General features: G+C 50.7%; 2 protein-coding genes and 1 gene segment (V, D, J or C); 1 reads left to right on the forward strand and 2 right to left on the reverse strand.

The window, feature by feature from the left end:
• Nucleotides 1-845: 845 nt before the first annotated feature.
• Nucleotides 846-2045, reverse strand: LOC116498312. The segment is given in 2 exon segments: nt 846-1189; nt 2000-2045. Coding segments are annotated over 2 exon segments (390 nt in total).
• Nucleotides 2046-9858: 7813 nt separating this feature from the next.
• Nucleotides 9859-10649, forward strand: LOC116498576 (feather keratin Cos2-3-like). The gene is made up of 2 exons (XM_032202910.1): nt 9859-9937; nt 10342-10649. The coding sequence occupies exons 1-2, from the start codon at nt 9859-9861 to the stop codon at nt 10647-10649; spliced, it is 387 nt and encodes a 128-aa protein (XP_032058801.1).
• A 3733-nt stretch (nt 10650-14382) lies between these two features.
• Nucleotides 14383-15185, reverse strand: LOC116498563 (feather keratin Cos1-2-like). Its single transcript, XM_032202890.1, has 2 exons — nt 15087-15185; nt 14383-14718 (listed from the first exon to the last, which is right to left on the reverse strand). The coding sequence occupies exons 1-2, from the start codon at nt 15183-15185 to the stop codon at nt 14383-14385; spliced, it is 435 nt and encodes a 144-aa protein (XP_032058781.1).
• Nucleotides 15186-16883: the final 1698 nt, after the last annotated feature.

The following is a 16883-nucleotide window of genomic DNA, read 5'->3' on the forward strand; positions in this document are numbered from 1 at the left end:
ACAAGCCCCAGGTGTCCTTGCTGGGCAGGCTCAGCTCAGAGCTCCATGCAAACTATTGTGAGGAATGTTTTAACAATTCATGTCCATAAAGAACAATTCTGTTTGAATCCTGTCTGCCTCTGGGCCCTGCACTGGCAATTTAATTCTTGAACCACAGATGCAGTGTGTCCCAGTCTCCCCCTCATTCTAGTCAATTTATCACTTCTTAAATTTATGAACCTGTTCTCTTTTGTTATTCCGGATTTCTATTTCTAACACTGCTATAGATGTGTCTGTGAATGGCTGGGGAAGAATGTTTTAATTACTCGTGTGTCTGGGAGTTTCAGAACAACTGATAACAACTAGTGACTGTTATGGGATACTATGTGGATCTTTGGTATCTGGTTAGGGGGGGCCGAGAGATAAAGAGGAAGGAGAAAGAAGCTGAAGGGCGGCTGGGAGACAAGACTTGAAGAAGATGTTCTGTAAACTTGGGATGGTGCCCAGTAAGTACAAAGGGAGAGAGGAAGACTGCGAGCCTTCAGCATGAAAGACCCCTAGAGACCCCCAGAAGAGACCCCAGAGGAGACTGCGCATGCTCCAGTAGGAGGGACTGCACCCCGGAAGCTAATTTTAATAATCTATTTTTTTAGAAGTAGTAATGAATATGTATTAGTCTAGGAGCATAAAAATCAGCTGCTTGATGTAACTGGTGTGCGTCCTGGTGGAGCAGAGACTCCCGGTGCACCCAGCGCTGTTTGCTTACCTCTATTCCTTTATATTCTTTCAATAAATCCTATTTTTTTATTTAATCCTAATTTGAATCCTGAGCCATTTATAACACTGTGATGAGAGGGAACTGCACCTCACAGCACCTGCACTTTCCTGTATAAAGCTGCAAGCTGAGGGCACCAGTGTGGGCTCAGTGCACACAGGTAGACAGCACTGTCCTGGAGCTTGGCATCTTGCATGTGGAGAAGCACCTGGGAGTTCTCCATGGAGAGCACAGAGGAGATCCTCCCGGAATGCACATGAGGCTTGAACTTGCTCACCTGCAGCAAGAACTGAGGGGACTGGGTCAGGCGTTGCTGGTACCAGAAGATGTTGGGAAGAGAGCTGCTGGTGGAGAAATTGCAGTGCAGAGTAGCATTGTGTCCCACCTCGATGGCAGTTTCTTGGGCAAACTGCACCACAGAGTCCTGTGCATGACCTGCAAAGCCAGAACAGCATCTCAGCACTGCTTGAAGATGTATGTCTTCTCTCCCTCTATCCTGTGTCTATCATTTCACCAACTTTCTCACTGTCTCCACTCTCCATCTCCCTTTTCATGGGATGTGAAATGCTGAGCTAAGTACACATGCACTCTTCTTTCTGCAGATGCTATTCCCATACCCAAGTCTGTCAGCTTACCTGCTTTTTAGCAGTATCTTACCAGGCTTTGAGTGTATCTGCTCTCTTTCTCCCTCAGCTCTATTAACAGTTTGTCTCTCTTCCTGCATGCAGCACAAGAGATGAGCCATTCCTTCCGTACCTCATGTCATCATTCCTTACCACAGCATTTACTCCATACTTCACACAAAGTGATGTGTCCTTGCTTTGTCCTCATGTAGCATCTCAGTTCTTGACTGAACTTAGCTTTCTTTCCAGGTCTACCAAGGATTACATTCATGCTGATGGCACATCCAGGCACATCTAGGCACATTTAGGAGGGCACAAGCTCCTATTTGCCATCCTGATCTGTTCCCTAGCAGCAACCTCTCTTTCACCATCCATACCTATGAACAATGCATATAAGATTGCTAGGCATGTGCAAAGCAAACATGCGGAAGCTCATTCATCCTTGTATACTCGTTGCCTCTGACATGTCCCAGACTGTCTCCTGTACTGGTCTTCAGCCTCTGCTCTCCCTACAGAAAGTGCTTCCAGTTCTTCCAGGGAGGCAGGACTCCAATTTCCCGCCTCCAGAAATGATGGGATGCCATCTTCCCCCCAGCTTGCCCTCCTGAATGTCACATCTCACCAAAGTCTGACAGTGCCATCAAGGCTGCCAGAAAAAGCAGGACCATGTCACGCTGTCGCCTTCACAGCGTGCCCACGTAGTGTCTGGAAAGAGGGAGCTCAAGCTTGTGAATTCAGTTCTTCCTCTGCCAGCTCAAAGCAGCCTCTGAACCTCAGCAAAGAGGGTGGAGTAAAGCTCTCCCTCTGCTGCTCCTTGGGGCACACCTCTGCCCCAGCAAGGCTTTCAAGAGAGGGATGGACTAGTGGTTAAAGCAGTCAGAAAGGAATCCAGGCAATCTTTGCTGTGCCCCAGGTTCTCTATGGCTGGGCACAGGTTGTTCAGCACTGCGAGTTTCACACTTGCACAGTCAGCTGAAGGCTTCTGAAGACCATTTTTTTTCACTCAGTCAGTGGTAAGGCAAAAGGACACCAACATGGCCACTATGTGCTTCCCTCTCTTTGCCCTTCTTTGAATGGGGCAGCCCCAGCAAGGGGCAAGTGTCCCCAGTGGCCTCCCACTGCCATCCAGAACCCAGACAGATACAGAGGCCTGCATCCACCTCTGCTGTCAATGGAGAAGAGATTCCTTCTGCTGCCCTTGTCCTCTTCTTCCCTAGGGGCTGTCTGGATGGAGGTAGGACCAGGCACAAGCAAAGGTGCCTAGACCCAGGTGCCCTACTTTCTCTGCCAGTCTGGTTATCCTTCACCTCTTCCCTGGGCAAGGGGGAAGGCTCTGCAAGGAAACATCTCCATTGACAGTGCCTGCTGCAAAGCCCCCTCCCCCAGGGAGAGACACACTTTTTTACGCTGGCAGAGAAGGATGCCCCACCATGGCCCTCTGCTCAGCAGTCAGCACACACAGACAGGAGTGAATCCTGCACCAAGGGCAGACCTTCAACAGCGCTGACTAGTGCAGCAAACTCCTCAACGACTCAGTCCTTTTTTCAAAATCCAGGACTCTAAAAGCTGTCATTAGAGTGTCCAGTGTCCAGTGCAGATACTTGTTGTATTGCCAGGACGTCATCTCAGCGCTAAAGGTACTGAATTTGGGCTTGGGACAAAGCCTGTGCAACAAGCTCTTAAAACACAACTACAGAGGATGGAGGAAACCAAACCTGACTGCTGTGATGCTCGCTCGGGCCCGTGCTGTTTAACTCCAGGCCCTGCAAGGGGACTTCTAAGCACCGGCAGCGACCCCACGCGGCCCGACTGTGGCTGTGCCCCCGCCTCACCCCCACCCCACCTGCCCGGCCCCATGCACTGCGGGGCACCCCCTGATGCCTCCAGCTCCGCAGGCCGTTGGCTGCCTTTGCTGCAAGGGCGCGCTGCTGGCTCGTGTCCGGCTGAGTGCCTCCAACACCCCACAGCCTTTCCTGCAGGTCTGTTTCCTTGGCAGCCGGCCCCCACCCTGCATTATTCCTGGGGTGCTTCCTGCCCAAGAGGAAAACCCTTTTCTTTGCTCCTTTGCACCATCATGCAGTTCTGGTCAGCCCCTTTCTCTAGCCTGCCTATGTTCTCTGAAGCCAAAGAACCAGCCCCACAGAGACCAGCCCTGCACAGAAGGATCTGTTTGTTGTTGTTGTTTTTGTTGTTGATAGCAAGCTGAATATGAACCATCAGTGTGCCCTGGCAGCCGGAAGGGCCAACTGTATCCTGGGTTGCATCAAGCACAGCACTGCTAGTTGGTTGAGGGACGTGATTGTCCAGCTCTACTCTGCGCTGGTGCGGCCTCACCTCAAGTACTATGTGCAGTTCTGGGCACCACAGTACAAAAAGTATATGAAACTATTGGAGAGTGTCCAGAAAAGGGATACTTGGATGGTGAAGGACCTAGAGGGGAAGACTTAGAAGGAGTGGCTGAGGTCACTTGGCCTATTCAGCCTGGAAAAGAGGAGGCTGAGGGGAGACCTCATCGCAGCCTACAGCTTCCTCATGAGGGGGAGTGGAGAGGCAGGCGCCAATCTATTCTCTCTGGTGACCAGCAATAGGACCTGAGGGAATGGAGTCAAGCTGTGACAGGTTGGATATCAGGAAGAGGTTCTTCACTGAGAGAACTAGAACTCACGCACTGGAACAGGCTCCCCAGAGATGTAGTCACAGCACCAAGCCTGTCAGAGTTTAAGAAGCATTTGGACTATTCTCTCAGTCATATGGTCTGAAGTTTTGGGTAGACCTGTGTGAAGCCTGGAGTTGGACTTGATGATCCTTATGGTTCCCTTCCAACTCAGGATATTTTATGATTCTATAAGCCCAGTTGTGACCTATGCTGTTACTACCTGTGTGCCCTGGTTGGGGGCCATGCACTAACTGGCCATGGGTGCCCTCTTCCAAGTGGTTGTGGCCTTAATGAAAGCATTGAACAGGACTGGATGTCTCTGGCATTGCCAGCTGCTTTCTGGCATTGCCAGCTGCTACTCAGGCAAAAGGTGCCCTCCATACCAAAGCTGCTGGCCCAGGGCCCATGGGAAGGGCTCACAGGAACATGGTGCTCAGTGGAAAGCCACACTGAGGCACTCCAAATATTATTACCCTGAATTAAACCAAAGATCCAAACTGTCCTGATATAGTCCTTTTTGGGGCCTGACATTGACAATAACAGAGGGCGATCGTTGCAATGTGAGGAAAAGTAGTGCTCAGGAGAGAGGAGCTGAGTTTCAGTGCCTCTTCCCTTGTGTCCTGGTTTCAGCTAGGATAGAGTTAATTTTCCTCCTAGTAGCTGGTAGTGCGCTGTGTTTGGGATTTAGGGTAAGAATAATGTGGTTACCATGCTGATGTTTTAATTGTTTCAGAGCAGTGCTTACACTAAGCCAAGGACTTTCCAGCTTCTTACACTGTCCTGTCAGTGGGCAGGCTGGGGGTACAGCAGGAGCTGGGAGGGGACAGCACCAGGACAGCTGACCTTAACTGGCCAAATGGATATTCTGTACCATAGGACATCACACTGAGCAATTAATATGTGGTGGCTGGCCAGGGAGCAGAGACCGCTGTTCAGGGATATGCTGGATATCAGTCATCAGGTGGTGAGCAATTGCACTGTGCATCACTTGTTTTGTACACATTAGTAGTAGTAATACTATTATCATTATTATTATTATTTTCCTTTATTTTCTGTCCTAATCAGCTGTCTTTATCTCAACCAAGAAGCTTTCACTTTTTTTTTCAATTCCATCCCCCATCCCACAGAGGGGGGTGGGAGGGTGAGACAACTGCTATGTGGTGCTTAGCTGCTGGCCGGGTTAAATCACAACACCTGGACAGATCTCTGCCAGGCTGGTGCCTTCTCCATCCAGCTGCACTCAGGCTCCTTCTGAGCCTGGGAACCAGCTCCACTGCAGGGCTCATGCACAGAGAAGGGGACAGTGCTGCCACTGTGCACATTCCCTCATGATAAAGGGGAAACAAGGACACACACATGTGCTCATCTATACCTGCAAAGAGTCATGCACAAATCTGTGCACCCACATGCATTCACACAAAGCCCGCTGCAAACAGGTTGTCAAAAGACAAGAACAGATGTGTGAACACAAGCAACCAGACACTCAGGTGAGTGCACAAGGTGAGCTCACGAGGACAGGTGCTATACTGGACCTCGTTCTCACAGCAACTGGGGCAGATAGCATGTGAATCTCAAGGGCAGCCTTGGCTGCCCTGACTGTGAAATGGTGAAATTTAGCATCCTGAGCACAGCAAGGAGGGAGGACAGCAAGCTTGCTGCCCTGGACTTTGGGAGAGCAGACTTTGTCCTCCTCAGGGATCTCCTTGGTAGTGTACCATGATACAAAACACTGGAGGGAAGAGAGGCCTAAGAAAGCTCAGGCCTAAGAAAGCTCAGGAGAGATGCATCCCGACAAAAAGGAGTCAGGCAAAATGCCAGCAAGCCTGCATGGATGAACAAGGAGCAACTGGTAAACTCTATGAGAAAAAGGAGGCCTATAGAGGGTGGAATCTAGGACAGATAGTCCGGGAGGAGCACAGAAAAATCATCAGAACATCCAGGGATTGGGTTAGGAAAGCTAAAAGCCCCATTAGAATTTAATTTGGCCAGGGACATCAAGGGCAACAAGAAAGGCTTCTCTAGGTACATCTGTGATAAAAGGAAGACTAGGGAAATTGTGGACCTCTCCGGAAGGAAATGGAAAACCTGGTTACTCAGGATATGGTGAAGTCTGAGTTAGCCAATGACTTTTTTGCTTCAGCCCTCACCAGCAAGAGCTCTAGCCACCTAGCCCAAGTCTCAGAAGGCAAAAGCAGGGTCTAGGAGAATGAAGAACCACTCGTCGTACAGGAAGATCAGGTTCAAGACCAACAAAGGAACGTGAAGGTGCACAAGTCCATGGGATTAGATGAGATGCATCTGTGGGTCTTATGGGAAGTGGTGGGTGATGTTGCCAAACTACTGTGCATCCTAATTGAGAAGACAAAGGGAACTACATGCCAGCCAGCCTCACCTCTGTGACCCGCAAGATCATGGAACAGATCCTCCTGGAAACTATGCTTGCACACACAGAAAATAAGGAGATGATTGGTGAAAACAAACATGGCTTCACTAGGGGCAGATTGTGCCTGACAAATCTGGTGGTTCTTTTACAATGGTGGTGTAGTGGGTTTACGTGGCAAAGTTTTGGTAGCAGGGGGCCATAGGGGTGGTTTCTGTGAGAAAGATCTAGAAGCTGCCCCATGTTTGGGAAGGGCCCCATTGTTTTCCAGAGCTGAGCCAATAAGTGATGTTGTTTTGTGCCTCTGTGAGAGCATATTTAAGACAGGGAAAAAAACGCTGCGCAACACAGCAGCTGGGAAAGTGAAGGGAGTAAGGAATGGCCTTGCAGGCACCAAGGTCAGTGTAGAAGGAGGAGGAGAGGTGCTCCAGGCGCCGGAGCAGAAGTCCCCTGCGGCCTGTGGTGAGGACCATGGTGAAGAAGGATGTCCTCCTGCAGCCCATGGAGTACCACGGTGGAGCAGGGTTCCATGCTGCAGCCCGTGGAGGAGACCACGGTAGAGCAGGTGGCCCTGCACCGACGGAGGCTGCCACCTGTGGAAGACCCCTGCCGGAGCAGATTCCGGGACGGACCTGTAGCCCGTGGAGAGGAGACAAAGCAGGAGCAGGTTACCTGGCAGGAGCTGCTGCCCGTGGGGGAGCCAGGTTGGAGCAGTTTTCTCCTGAGGGATGGACCCCGTGGTACAGAGCCATATCTGGAGCAGTTCTGGAAGAGCTGCTGCCTGTGGGAAGCCCACACCGGATCAGTTCATTAAGGACCGCATCCTGTGGGAGGGAACCCACAGCACAGGGGATGAGAGTGACCAAGAAGGAGCGACAGAGAAGAAGTGCTGTAGACTGATCATAACCCCCATTCCCCCATTCCCCTGCACCGCTCGGGGGGAGGAGGTGGAAGAGGGAGGATGGGGGGGGAAGGTGCTTTTGGTTTCTTTCCTTTGTTTCTCACTTCTCTAGCTTGTTAGTAATGAGCAATAAATCTTACTATCTTCTTATGCTGAGTCTGTTTTGCCCGTTACAATAATTATTGCGTGATTTTCTCATCCTTATCTCAACCTTTGAGCCCTTTTCACATATTTTCTCCCCATTCCTCTTTGAGGAGGGGGAGTGAGAGAGCGGCTGTGGTGGAGCTCAGCTGCCCACTCGAGCGGAACCACGACAGGTGGATAGGGAAAGAGCAATTGACATCATCTGCCTGGACTTGTGCCAAGTATTTGACACCATCCGGCACAACATCCTTCTCTCTGAGCTGGGGAGGCATGGATTTGACAGATGGAATGCTCGGTGGATAAAGAATTAGCTGCATGGTCGCGCTCAGACCATGCCGCTAATGGACCCTTGGTATCCCTCAAGGGTCTGTACTGAGACCGGTATTAGTTAATATCTTTCCTGGGGACATGTAGTGTGTGCCACTGAGTGGCACTCAGAAAGTTTGTTGATGATACCAAGAGGTGCATTTGACACATTAGAGGGAAGGGATTCCATTCATGGAGACCTAGCCAGGCTTGAGAAGTGGGCCCATGCAAGTCTTATGAGGTTCAACAAGGCCAAGTGCAAGGTCCTTCGTGTGGATCAGGGCAATCCCAATCACAACTATGAGCTGGGTTAATAGGTTGTAAGCTGTGTTAATAGGTATGAGCTGTGTGAATAGGTTGAGAGGAGCCCTGAAGAGAAGGACTTGGTGTAGGTGTTTGATGAAAAACTCAACATGAGCAAGCAAAGTGCACTTAGAGCCCAAAAGGCCAACCATAATCTAAGCTGCATTGAAAGAGGCGTGAGCAGCAGGTGGTGGGAGGTGATTCTCCCCCTCTACGTTGCTCCAGGAAGACATCAACTGGAGTGCTGCATTCAGCTCTGGGGCTCCCAGCACAAGAAAGACAAAGACCTGTTAGAGTGGGTCCAAAGGAGGGCCACAAAGAGGATCAGAGGGCTGGAGTATGTCAAGGGGTAATGGTTTTAAACTAAAGAAGAGTAGATTTAGATAAGTTATTAGGAAGAAATTGTTTACTATGGGGGTGATGACAGAGAGGAAGAGGTTCCCCAGAGAACCTGTGGAAGCCCCATCCCTAGAAATATTCAAGGCCTGTTCAGGTGGATTTACATGGCAAGGTTTTCTTCAGAGGAGCTGGAAGAGGGTGGATGTGGGGAAGAAGTTGCAATGAATACCCAGACTCCAATGCAAGTTGCAAGCAAAGGAAAAGAATTTTTTATTGGCTCTTCTGTATCTGTCCTGAGATAGCGCAATACCATAGAAACCTCCTAGTGACAGAATACAGCCTATGAGCACTTTGGTATTTTCTCACTGTCCAAGGTTAAGCAACTTCATGTTAGCGCTTATACTACAAAAACAGCCTTTTGGTGTTCCCTATATCCTCCTAATCATCACGTTCCCAGGGCTTTCTGCTGACCAAAGCGATATGACTTTGGTGGCTATCCAAGTTCATATACACCTCTGGCCCAAGAGAAAGTGGTTTTAGTTTGTTTTCTTTGTTTCTCACTTCTCTAGCTAGTTAGTAATAGGCAATATGTTTTCTTAATCTCCATAACAACAATTTTTGAGTGATTTCTCTGTCCTTATCTCAAACCTTGAGCTCATTTCATCATATTTTCTCCCCTTTCCCTTTGAGGAGGGTGAGTGAGAGAGCAGCTGTGGTGGTATTCAGATGCAGAGCTGGGTAACACCACCTCAGCCACATTGGATGGCATTCTGAGTAGTCTATTCCAGTGGAAAGTATTCATGCACATGGCAAGGGAGGTTGATCTAGATGATCTTTAAGGTCCATTCCAATGAAAGACATTCTATGATTCTGCCATTCTGTGATTCTACGGCATCGCTTATGAATTTACAGACTGCACAGAGAAGGGCAGAGTCAAAAGCGGAAAGAATGTTAATCCTGGAGAGCAGTGTAAATGGGGATACGATCAAAAGCCAGTACAACAAATCACACACTAGGGGATGTAACAAGAGACCATCAGAGTGAGTTGAGGAGGAAAGGAATGGGAAGGATGTTCAACATCTTCATGCATAGGAGACCTTGGGCATTTTTCTGAGACTTCGTGGAACTTCTTCCTCAGAATGGCACTTTAAACATCCCCAACAGTGTCACCCAGAAACACATCACCTGACTACTCAAGACATATGCCGCACTTGAGATGAGTATTCCGCCCTCACAGATGCATTCCTGCCCTAGAAATACTTGGACGTTTCATCCCAGCACTCTAAAGAAGCTATTGCTGGGGCATGGCCGTGACCTAAAATCTGGAAATGAAAAGGCAGCAGTGCAGGAAACCAACGCACAGCCCATATCATTTGTTGGGATGGCTTGCATTCAAGATGAGCTTGTCAGAAAATTGTTACCTCTGCCAAGGGAGACTCTGGGCCAGCAGCAATGAAGGACCAGTATAAAAGGCAGCTCAGCTCCCTGCTCTCCCATCCAATTCTCTCGCCTTGTCCTCCTTGGGAACCAGGTGAGTCTGAAGCCCTCTCTCCTCCTCTTCCAAAGTGGAAGGGATCTTGCATCAATAGACATCAAATCCCATGGTGGCTCAGAGCTATGGAGTTCAGTGCCTTGAAGTTCCTTGCCATGGGAGAGGGCTGGATAGAGAAGTTCTGTATAGGGAGAGGTTGGGAAAGGGGTCTGAGGAAGCTTTTGGTTTATGTACTATGTGAGGGTGTTCCTGAGCCAGGCTGCTCTTTGAAGGGCCTTGTCAGGACAACGTGATGAAGACCATGTGCCTCCTGGCACAGCCTCCACATCCACCTTCAGCAGTTGCCTTGGCTCTTTTGTGATGGGGTAACTGAGCTGATCCTCACCTACCCATGCGCTCTGCTTCCTCTCTACCATCTTTCCCAGGTGCATCTCCAGCCCAAGACATGTCCTGCTACAACCAGTGCCTGCCATGCCGGCCCTGTGGCCCGACTCCACTGGCCAGCAGCTGCAACGAGCCCTGCGTCAGGCAGTGCCAGAACTCCACCGTTGTCATTGAGCCCTCTCCCGTGGTGGTGACCCTGCCCGGCCCCATCCTCAGCTCCTTCCCGCAGAACACCGTTGTGGGATCCTCCACCTCCGCTGCCGTTGGCAGCATCCTCAGCTGTGACGGAGTCCCCATCACCTCTGGGTGCTGTGACCTCTCTGGCATTTCCAGCCGCTACTGTGGCAGAAGGTGCCTGCCCTGCTAAAGAAGCCAGTGGCCATGGCCCTGGGGTTCTTCTCCCAGGAACTTCGTATATGGTGCTACACAAAGGAGGAATCTTCAGGCCATTGCTTTCTCAGCTCCTGTGGCAAATGCTGGCAGGAAGGGGCCAGCCTGTGCTTTCTGAAAACATGGTTCATGCCTCTCCTTCCATCTCTCCACCTACCTCCTTCTCTTCCTTTTCCATGTGCTCTTCTTCTCCCTTGGTCTGTGGGGCTCCTTAGTGCCAGCCCTCCCACTGTGGTAACAGCAGACACATGCCCTGCATGAACTCCACCATGAGCAAGGGACACTACCTCTATGTTGGCCTTGGTGATTCCCACACTGAGGGGCTTCTGCTTGGAGTGACCTCCTTTTCCTCTCTACACTCATTAAAGATTTCTGCATCCCAGCCTTGTGTGTAGATTTTTCTTCCCTCCATGTATGCCCATCTGAGCTGCCCGGGGAGGATGGCTTTGCCCTTGGTGGGTATAAGATGGGTGTTTATGGAACCCCTTCCCCACTCCCAGAAGAATGGCAATTTGTGACACACTGCAGAGGATTGTCTCTTGGGCACTGCCCCTTGGAGATGGAGAAGACATCCCTGGCTTTTGCAGAGAGATAGAGGGAGGGTAAGGGAAGGAAGAGAGGAGGGGAAGCGAAGGGAGAGGAGGGGACAGGAGAGGAAGGCAGGGGAGGGGAGGGAAGGGAAGAGGAGGGGAATCATCACAGCACTGGATAATATGGATGTTATTTTGTTCAGGGAGATGTTGGCAAGGGATGTGTATAGAGGAGGGAGCATGTCCCAGGGCAAAACACAACCGTAGCCAAGTAAGAGCGAGCAGACAGTGTCTTGTGTCTCCTCTTATGGCCTCTGCCCAGGCTGAGGAGTGCAGCTGCCCACGTTCCCCTTTGCAGGCTCCACGGTTACGGAAGCTGAGCACATATCCAGGAGACACACAGACAGGGATGTGTATGCCCCGTTTGGGGAAGATATACCCAGTCTGGTACTGGCAGTAGCCGCTTTTGGGGGCCCAAAATGCTCCTGATGCATTTGCCTGGAGGCCGAGACCTCCTCCCCCTGCTCCAGGAGCTGCACAGGGACCTCCTGGCTCCAGCAGCTGACAGCATAGGCCGGGGGCAGCCTCGCCCCCAGTCTGACTCTGGCAGCTGGCACCAAATCTGCTCTCATTTTTCTACCAGGAGCTGGCATTTTCTCCTTGCAGTACACGTGCACACAGGTAAGGACAGATTCCAGAAGAGGACAGGACACCCCGCTCCGTCTGCCCTTGTGTGCTCCTCCCAGCTCCCCTTACCCTGCACGTCCCCACATGGGTTTGTATAGGTCTATCCCACACCCATTCCTGCCGGCGTCCATGTTTCACAACCATTGCAGTTGCAAGGCTCAGGCTGATCTTCCTGGCAGTGGCACCTGTGGCTTCTTGATAGGCCAACAACTGGTGTGAATTGCGAGGTTTCTGTCGTGATCGCCTTCATGTTTCTTTGGTCTGGTCGCTGTCTCTGTATGCTTGTTGATTGTGTTCCCTTTTCTTAGCGTCCCAACTGAAAACATCCCCAATCTGATAATCGCGCTAGCATAAACACGGCCACAGCCCCGCATAGCCCCCCACAAGTGGTGTGCCCCCTCCCCCCCATTTGGTCTCCTCACTGCCTCCCTCATCATCTGTCAGAGAAAACAAACAAAGAAACAAACACCCTTTGTTTCTCAGTTTTCCCATGGCTTCCTTCACCTTATAGGTCTTCAGGCTCTAGGTTGGTGCATGGAGCAGGGGCATCACAGCCCTGGAGATGATGAACACCACTGTTCAGGGCGATGTTCGCAATGGGGTGGGTAGAGAGGAAGGAGCATGGCCCCAGGCACAACACAACTGCAGCCAAGTGAGAGTGAGCAGACGGTGTCTTGTGTCTCCTCACAAGCCTACTTCCAGAGGGCAACAAGGAACACCCTACAGGAGCTCAAGGAAGACAGGAAAACTGATGGTGCTATTGTAATCAAGGAGCACAGCAGTGCAGAAGCTCTCAGCAGACGCCAGCTGCATGACAGGTAGCAAGTCCCAGAAGAAGCCGTCAGTTACTATGTAGGGGCAGCACAGGATTATCGAAGCAGGAGTGCCACTTGTGCCAAGGAAGGGTGCAGGAGCTCAGTCCACAGGCTTCCCACCAAACAGGCACATACCTTCTCTCCCATGGCAGTGGATGGTAGATGCCAACAGATCTATCCTGGTCCTTGAGTGTGAAGAGAAGATCCCATTTTAGGCCCACTATTAGAGGAAGAGGAGCTAGACCACACAGCTAGAGAACAAAATTATCCTCGCTACACAGAAGGCATCTAAAAGCATAAGAGGCATCCTGACCAAGACATGGCAGGGATGACACCCACTAGATCAGGTTGTCCAGGGCAATCTGGTCGTGAACACCTCCAGGGACTGGGCATACACACTTTCTCTGTGCATGCTGTTCTAGTGCCTCAACAACCTCTATGTTTCCTCCTAACATCTAATCTAAATCTCCCTTCCTTTACTTTAAAGCCATTCCCCCTAAATCCTATCATTACCTGATGTACTAGATGTTGCTCTCCATCTTTTTATAAGGCCCTTTTAAGTATTAAAGAGCTGCAATCAGGTCTCTCTGGAGCCTTCTCTTCTGCAGACTGAACATCCCCAGCTCTCTCAGACTTTCTTTGTAGGAGAAGTGCTCCAACTCTCCAATCATTTTGTGGCTGTCCTCAGGACCTACTCTAACAGGTCCACATTCTTCTCGTGCTGGGGACCCCAGACCTGGCTGCAGCACTCCAAGTGGGACCTCACAAGGTCATAGCAGAGGGGGACAATCACCTCCATTGACCTCTTGATACAGCCCAGGATGCAGTTGCCATTCTGGGTTACAAGTGCGTGCTGATGGCTCATGTTGCACTTCTTGTCCACCAGAACCCGCAAAAGTCCATCTCTGCAGGGCTGCTCTCAATGACTTCACCCATTCTGTGCCCATGCCTGGGATTGCCCCAAACCAGGTGCGGCACCTTGCAGTTGGACTTCTTGAACCTCATGAGGTTCACATGGGCCCACTTCTCAAGCTTCTCCAGGTCCCTTGGGATGGTATCCCTTCGTTCTGCTGTACCAACTGCATTGATCAGCTTCATGTCATAAAAAGACATGAAACAGAACCAGTCTGTAGGCAGACACCGGAAGGACACCAAAATTCCCACCAAAGCAATGGCTTTCTCCCTTGGCCATCTCTTTGCAGGTGGAAAGACCAGACAGGGACACACTCGGGGATGCTGCAAAAGTTTATTGAATCTCAGGAGGGAAAAGAGGTGACTACAAGAAGAGGCCCTGAGAGTGGAGATCAGCAAGAGCCACCAAAATCTGTTCAGATTTTGAATGGCAGACTTGCCGCAGGGTATCCATCTAACTGGACCCACAAGTGGAGAGAGGCTTGCATGTCACACCAGGTTGGTTTCTGGGGACTTCACAGAGAGCTTGGAGGGCAGCAGAAGGCAACAAGGAAAAGAGAGAAAAAGAGTGAGTGAGTGGAAAACAGGAAAGGTAAACATTGGCCATGTTGACAGAGAGACCAGGTTGGCCCCTTCCTGTCTGTCTTTACAGGACAAGACAGAGATGGTCAGCCCCTCTTAAAACAGGAGCGTGAAGGTCTGTTCTTCTGTCCAGCAGCATGTTGTGAGTTCCTGGGGTCCTGGTCTGGGACACTTTCTGGCATCTTTAGCAGGGGCGGCACCTGCTGCCACAGTAGCGACTGGCAATACAGGAGAGGTCACAGCACCCGGAGTTGATGGGGACTCCGTCACAGCTGAGGATGCTGCCAACGGCAGCAGAGGTGGAGGATCCCACAACGGTGTTCTGTGGGAAGGAGCTGAGGATGGGGCCGGGCAGGGTCACCACCACAGGAGAGGGCTGGATGACGATGGTGGAGTTCTGGCACTGCCTGACACAGGGCTCGTTGCAGCTGCTGGCCAGTGGAGTCGGGCCGCAGGGCTGGCACGGAAGGCAGGGCTGGCACTGGTCGTAGCAGGACATGTCTGGGGGCAGGAGGTTCACCTGGGAGAGAGGGCAGGGAGGAAGCAGAACATGGGGATGCATGACGAGCAGCCTGTCACCACACCCTAACAAAACCAAGGCACAGGCCATAGTGAGAGCTGGAGGCTGTGCAGGGATGTGTGAGGGCTTCTTGGCCTCATCCTGCCAGGGCCCAAAAGGAGACACCGGAGACTATCTGGCTACAGACTAGGCCCTAGTCCAGAAGCAATCTTAATGCACACCCAGCATCCCTCTGTGAGAAACCTGCTTCCCTCCTCCACAACCAGAAACCCCAAAATTTGGCATAGAACAGAGCTGATTGTAGCTGAGAAGTCCATGGAGATGAGACCTCGGATAATGAGGAGGACAAGAAGGGGCTTCACACTCACCTGGTTCCCAAGGAGGAGAAGGCCAGAGAAGTGGATGAGGGAGCATGGAGCTGGGCTGGCTTTTATAGTGGACCTTAGCTGCCCCATGTCCAGAGACATCCCTTGAAGCAGTGATTATTTCCTGACAAGCTCCTCTTGGATGCAAAACATCCCAGCTAATGATATGGGCTGTGTATTTCCTTCCTGTGATGATGTTTTTCATTTCCTGCTTATGCTGTTTCCCAGTTATGTTGCCTTTTGAGTGGCAGGTAGGAAGGCCCAAGCATTCCCAGGCAACACATGTCATTGTGGGCAGAAGACTCAGCTCACATGCTGGAAGAGTCCGGTAAAGGCAGATGGTGTCAGCCTGGGTGACTCCTTAGGGGCTCTTTAGAGCCCTTTTTGCGACAGGTGTCCCAACTCCTACTGTGACCCTAATCCACCTAACACTGTCCTCAGGGAAAACCTGCTGGCCTGCTTTGCCTCCTCCTGCTCTGACCCAGGGATGTCTGTATGGGGGGAGAGGTTGTTCAGGGCCCTTTCTGGATCACAAAAGAAAGGCCCAACAGGACATTGTCTGTTTTATTTATAAGGAATAAGAAGAGGAATGTAGACATAGAGTAAATCTTTCATGTGCAGGTGACCCGGCGTTTGTGCAGCATCAGACAGAACTACGTGGATTTTTTCCAAGACACGCAGTGCAGATCCTGTCCCTAAAGAATTCCTTCTTCACACCCATGCCTTGATGCCTTTCATTTTTGGTTTAAAAAAAAATAAAATTAAAAAAACATACACCTTCTCCTTATATGATGGAAGCTTATTTCTGACATGACACTAACCAGCGCTCAGTAGGGGCACTCCATCGGATTCCCTTACCGCTGCTACTCAGGCTAACCAAACTGAGTGGTGCAGTGGATAAAACAGAAGGAAGGGATGTCAACCAAAGGGATCTAGAGAAGCTTTAGAAGTGGGCCCATGCGAACCAAGTGAGGTTCAATAAGTCCAAGTGCAACTCCACCATCGTCATCCAGCCCTCTCCTGTGGTGGTGACCCTGCCCAGCCCCATCCTCAGTTCCTTCCCACAGAACACCGTTGTGGGATCCTCCACCTCTGCTGCCGTTGGCAGCATCCTCAGCTGTGACGGAGTCCCCATCAACTCCGGGTGCTGTGACCTCTCCTGTATTGCCAGTCGCTACTCTGGCAGCAGTATGAAATGAAAAAATTATTACTAAGGAAAGATTATTATTAATTAAACGATTTATCTAAGCAGAAAAATTCTGCCCTTGGCAGCATCCTCAGTCCGACAAATTTGGAAAATATGATAGGAAATTAATTGCCAAGGTTTCAAAGAGATATGATGGAAAGCAATGATGGAATTCCCATTTTCTGACATACTGTGGGGCTGTGGAACTAGGTCTCCTGCATTTCAGCCAAACCTGAATAGTGAGGAAGGGCTGCTCCTGGGAGGTCTCTCTCTGAGGTTTATTTTGGGATATAGCGCTACAGCCAGATTGGGATGGTGTTGCACACCCTAGATGTTCCAGGACTCTTACAGTGTCAGTGGTGTTTTGTTGAAGCCATCTGCCCCAGACCCAGTGTCACCACCTCCCTTATCCTCATCTCTCCAGGCATGCCCTCCTACCCGAGTAGCTGCAGACCCTGACAAAGGGCCCTCTGAAAATAAGGGTTATTTCATCTGCTGAGAGCCTGTTGAGTCTCAAGGAATTGTCTTTTCACCTGGGTCAGGAGCCAGGACAGACTCACACAAACGGATGTTCCCCAGAGAGCTGTTGGGATGCACTGGGGAAGGATTTGGTC

The sequence above is a fragment of the Aythya fuligula genome, chromosome 24, assembly GCF_009819795.1.
Source record: "Aythya fuligula isolate bAytFul2 chromosome 24, bAytFul2.pri, whole genome shotgun sequence".
Classification (NCBI taxonomy): Eukaryota; Metazoa; Chordata; class Aves; order Anseriformes; family Anatidae; genus Aythya; species Aythya fuligula.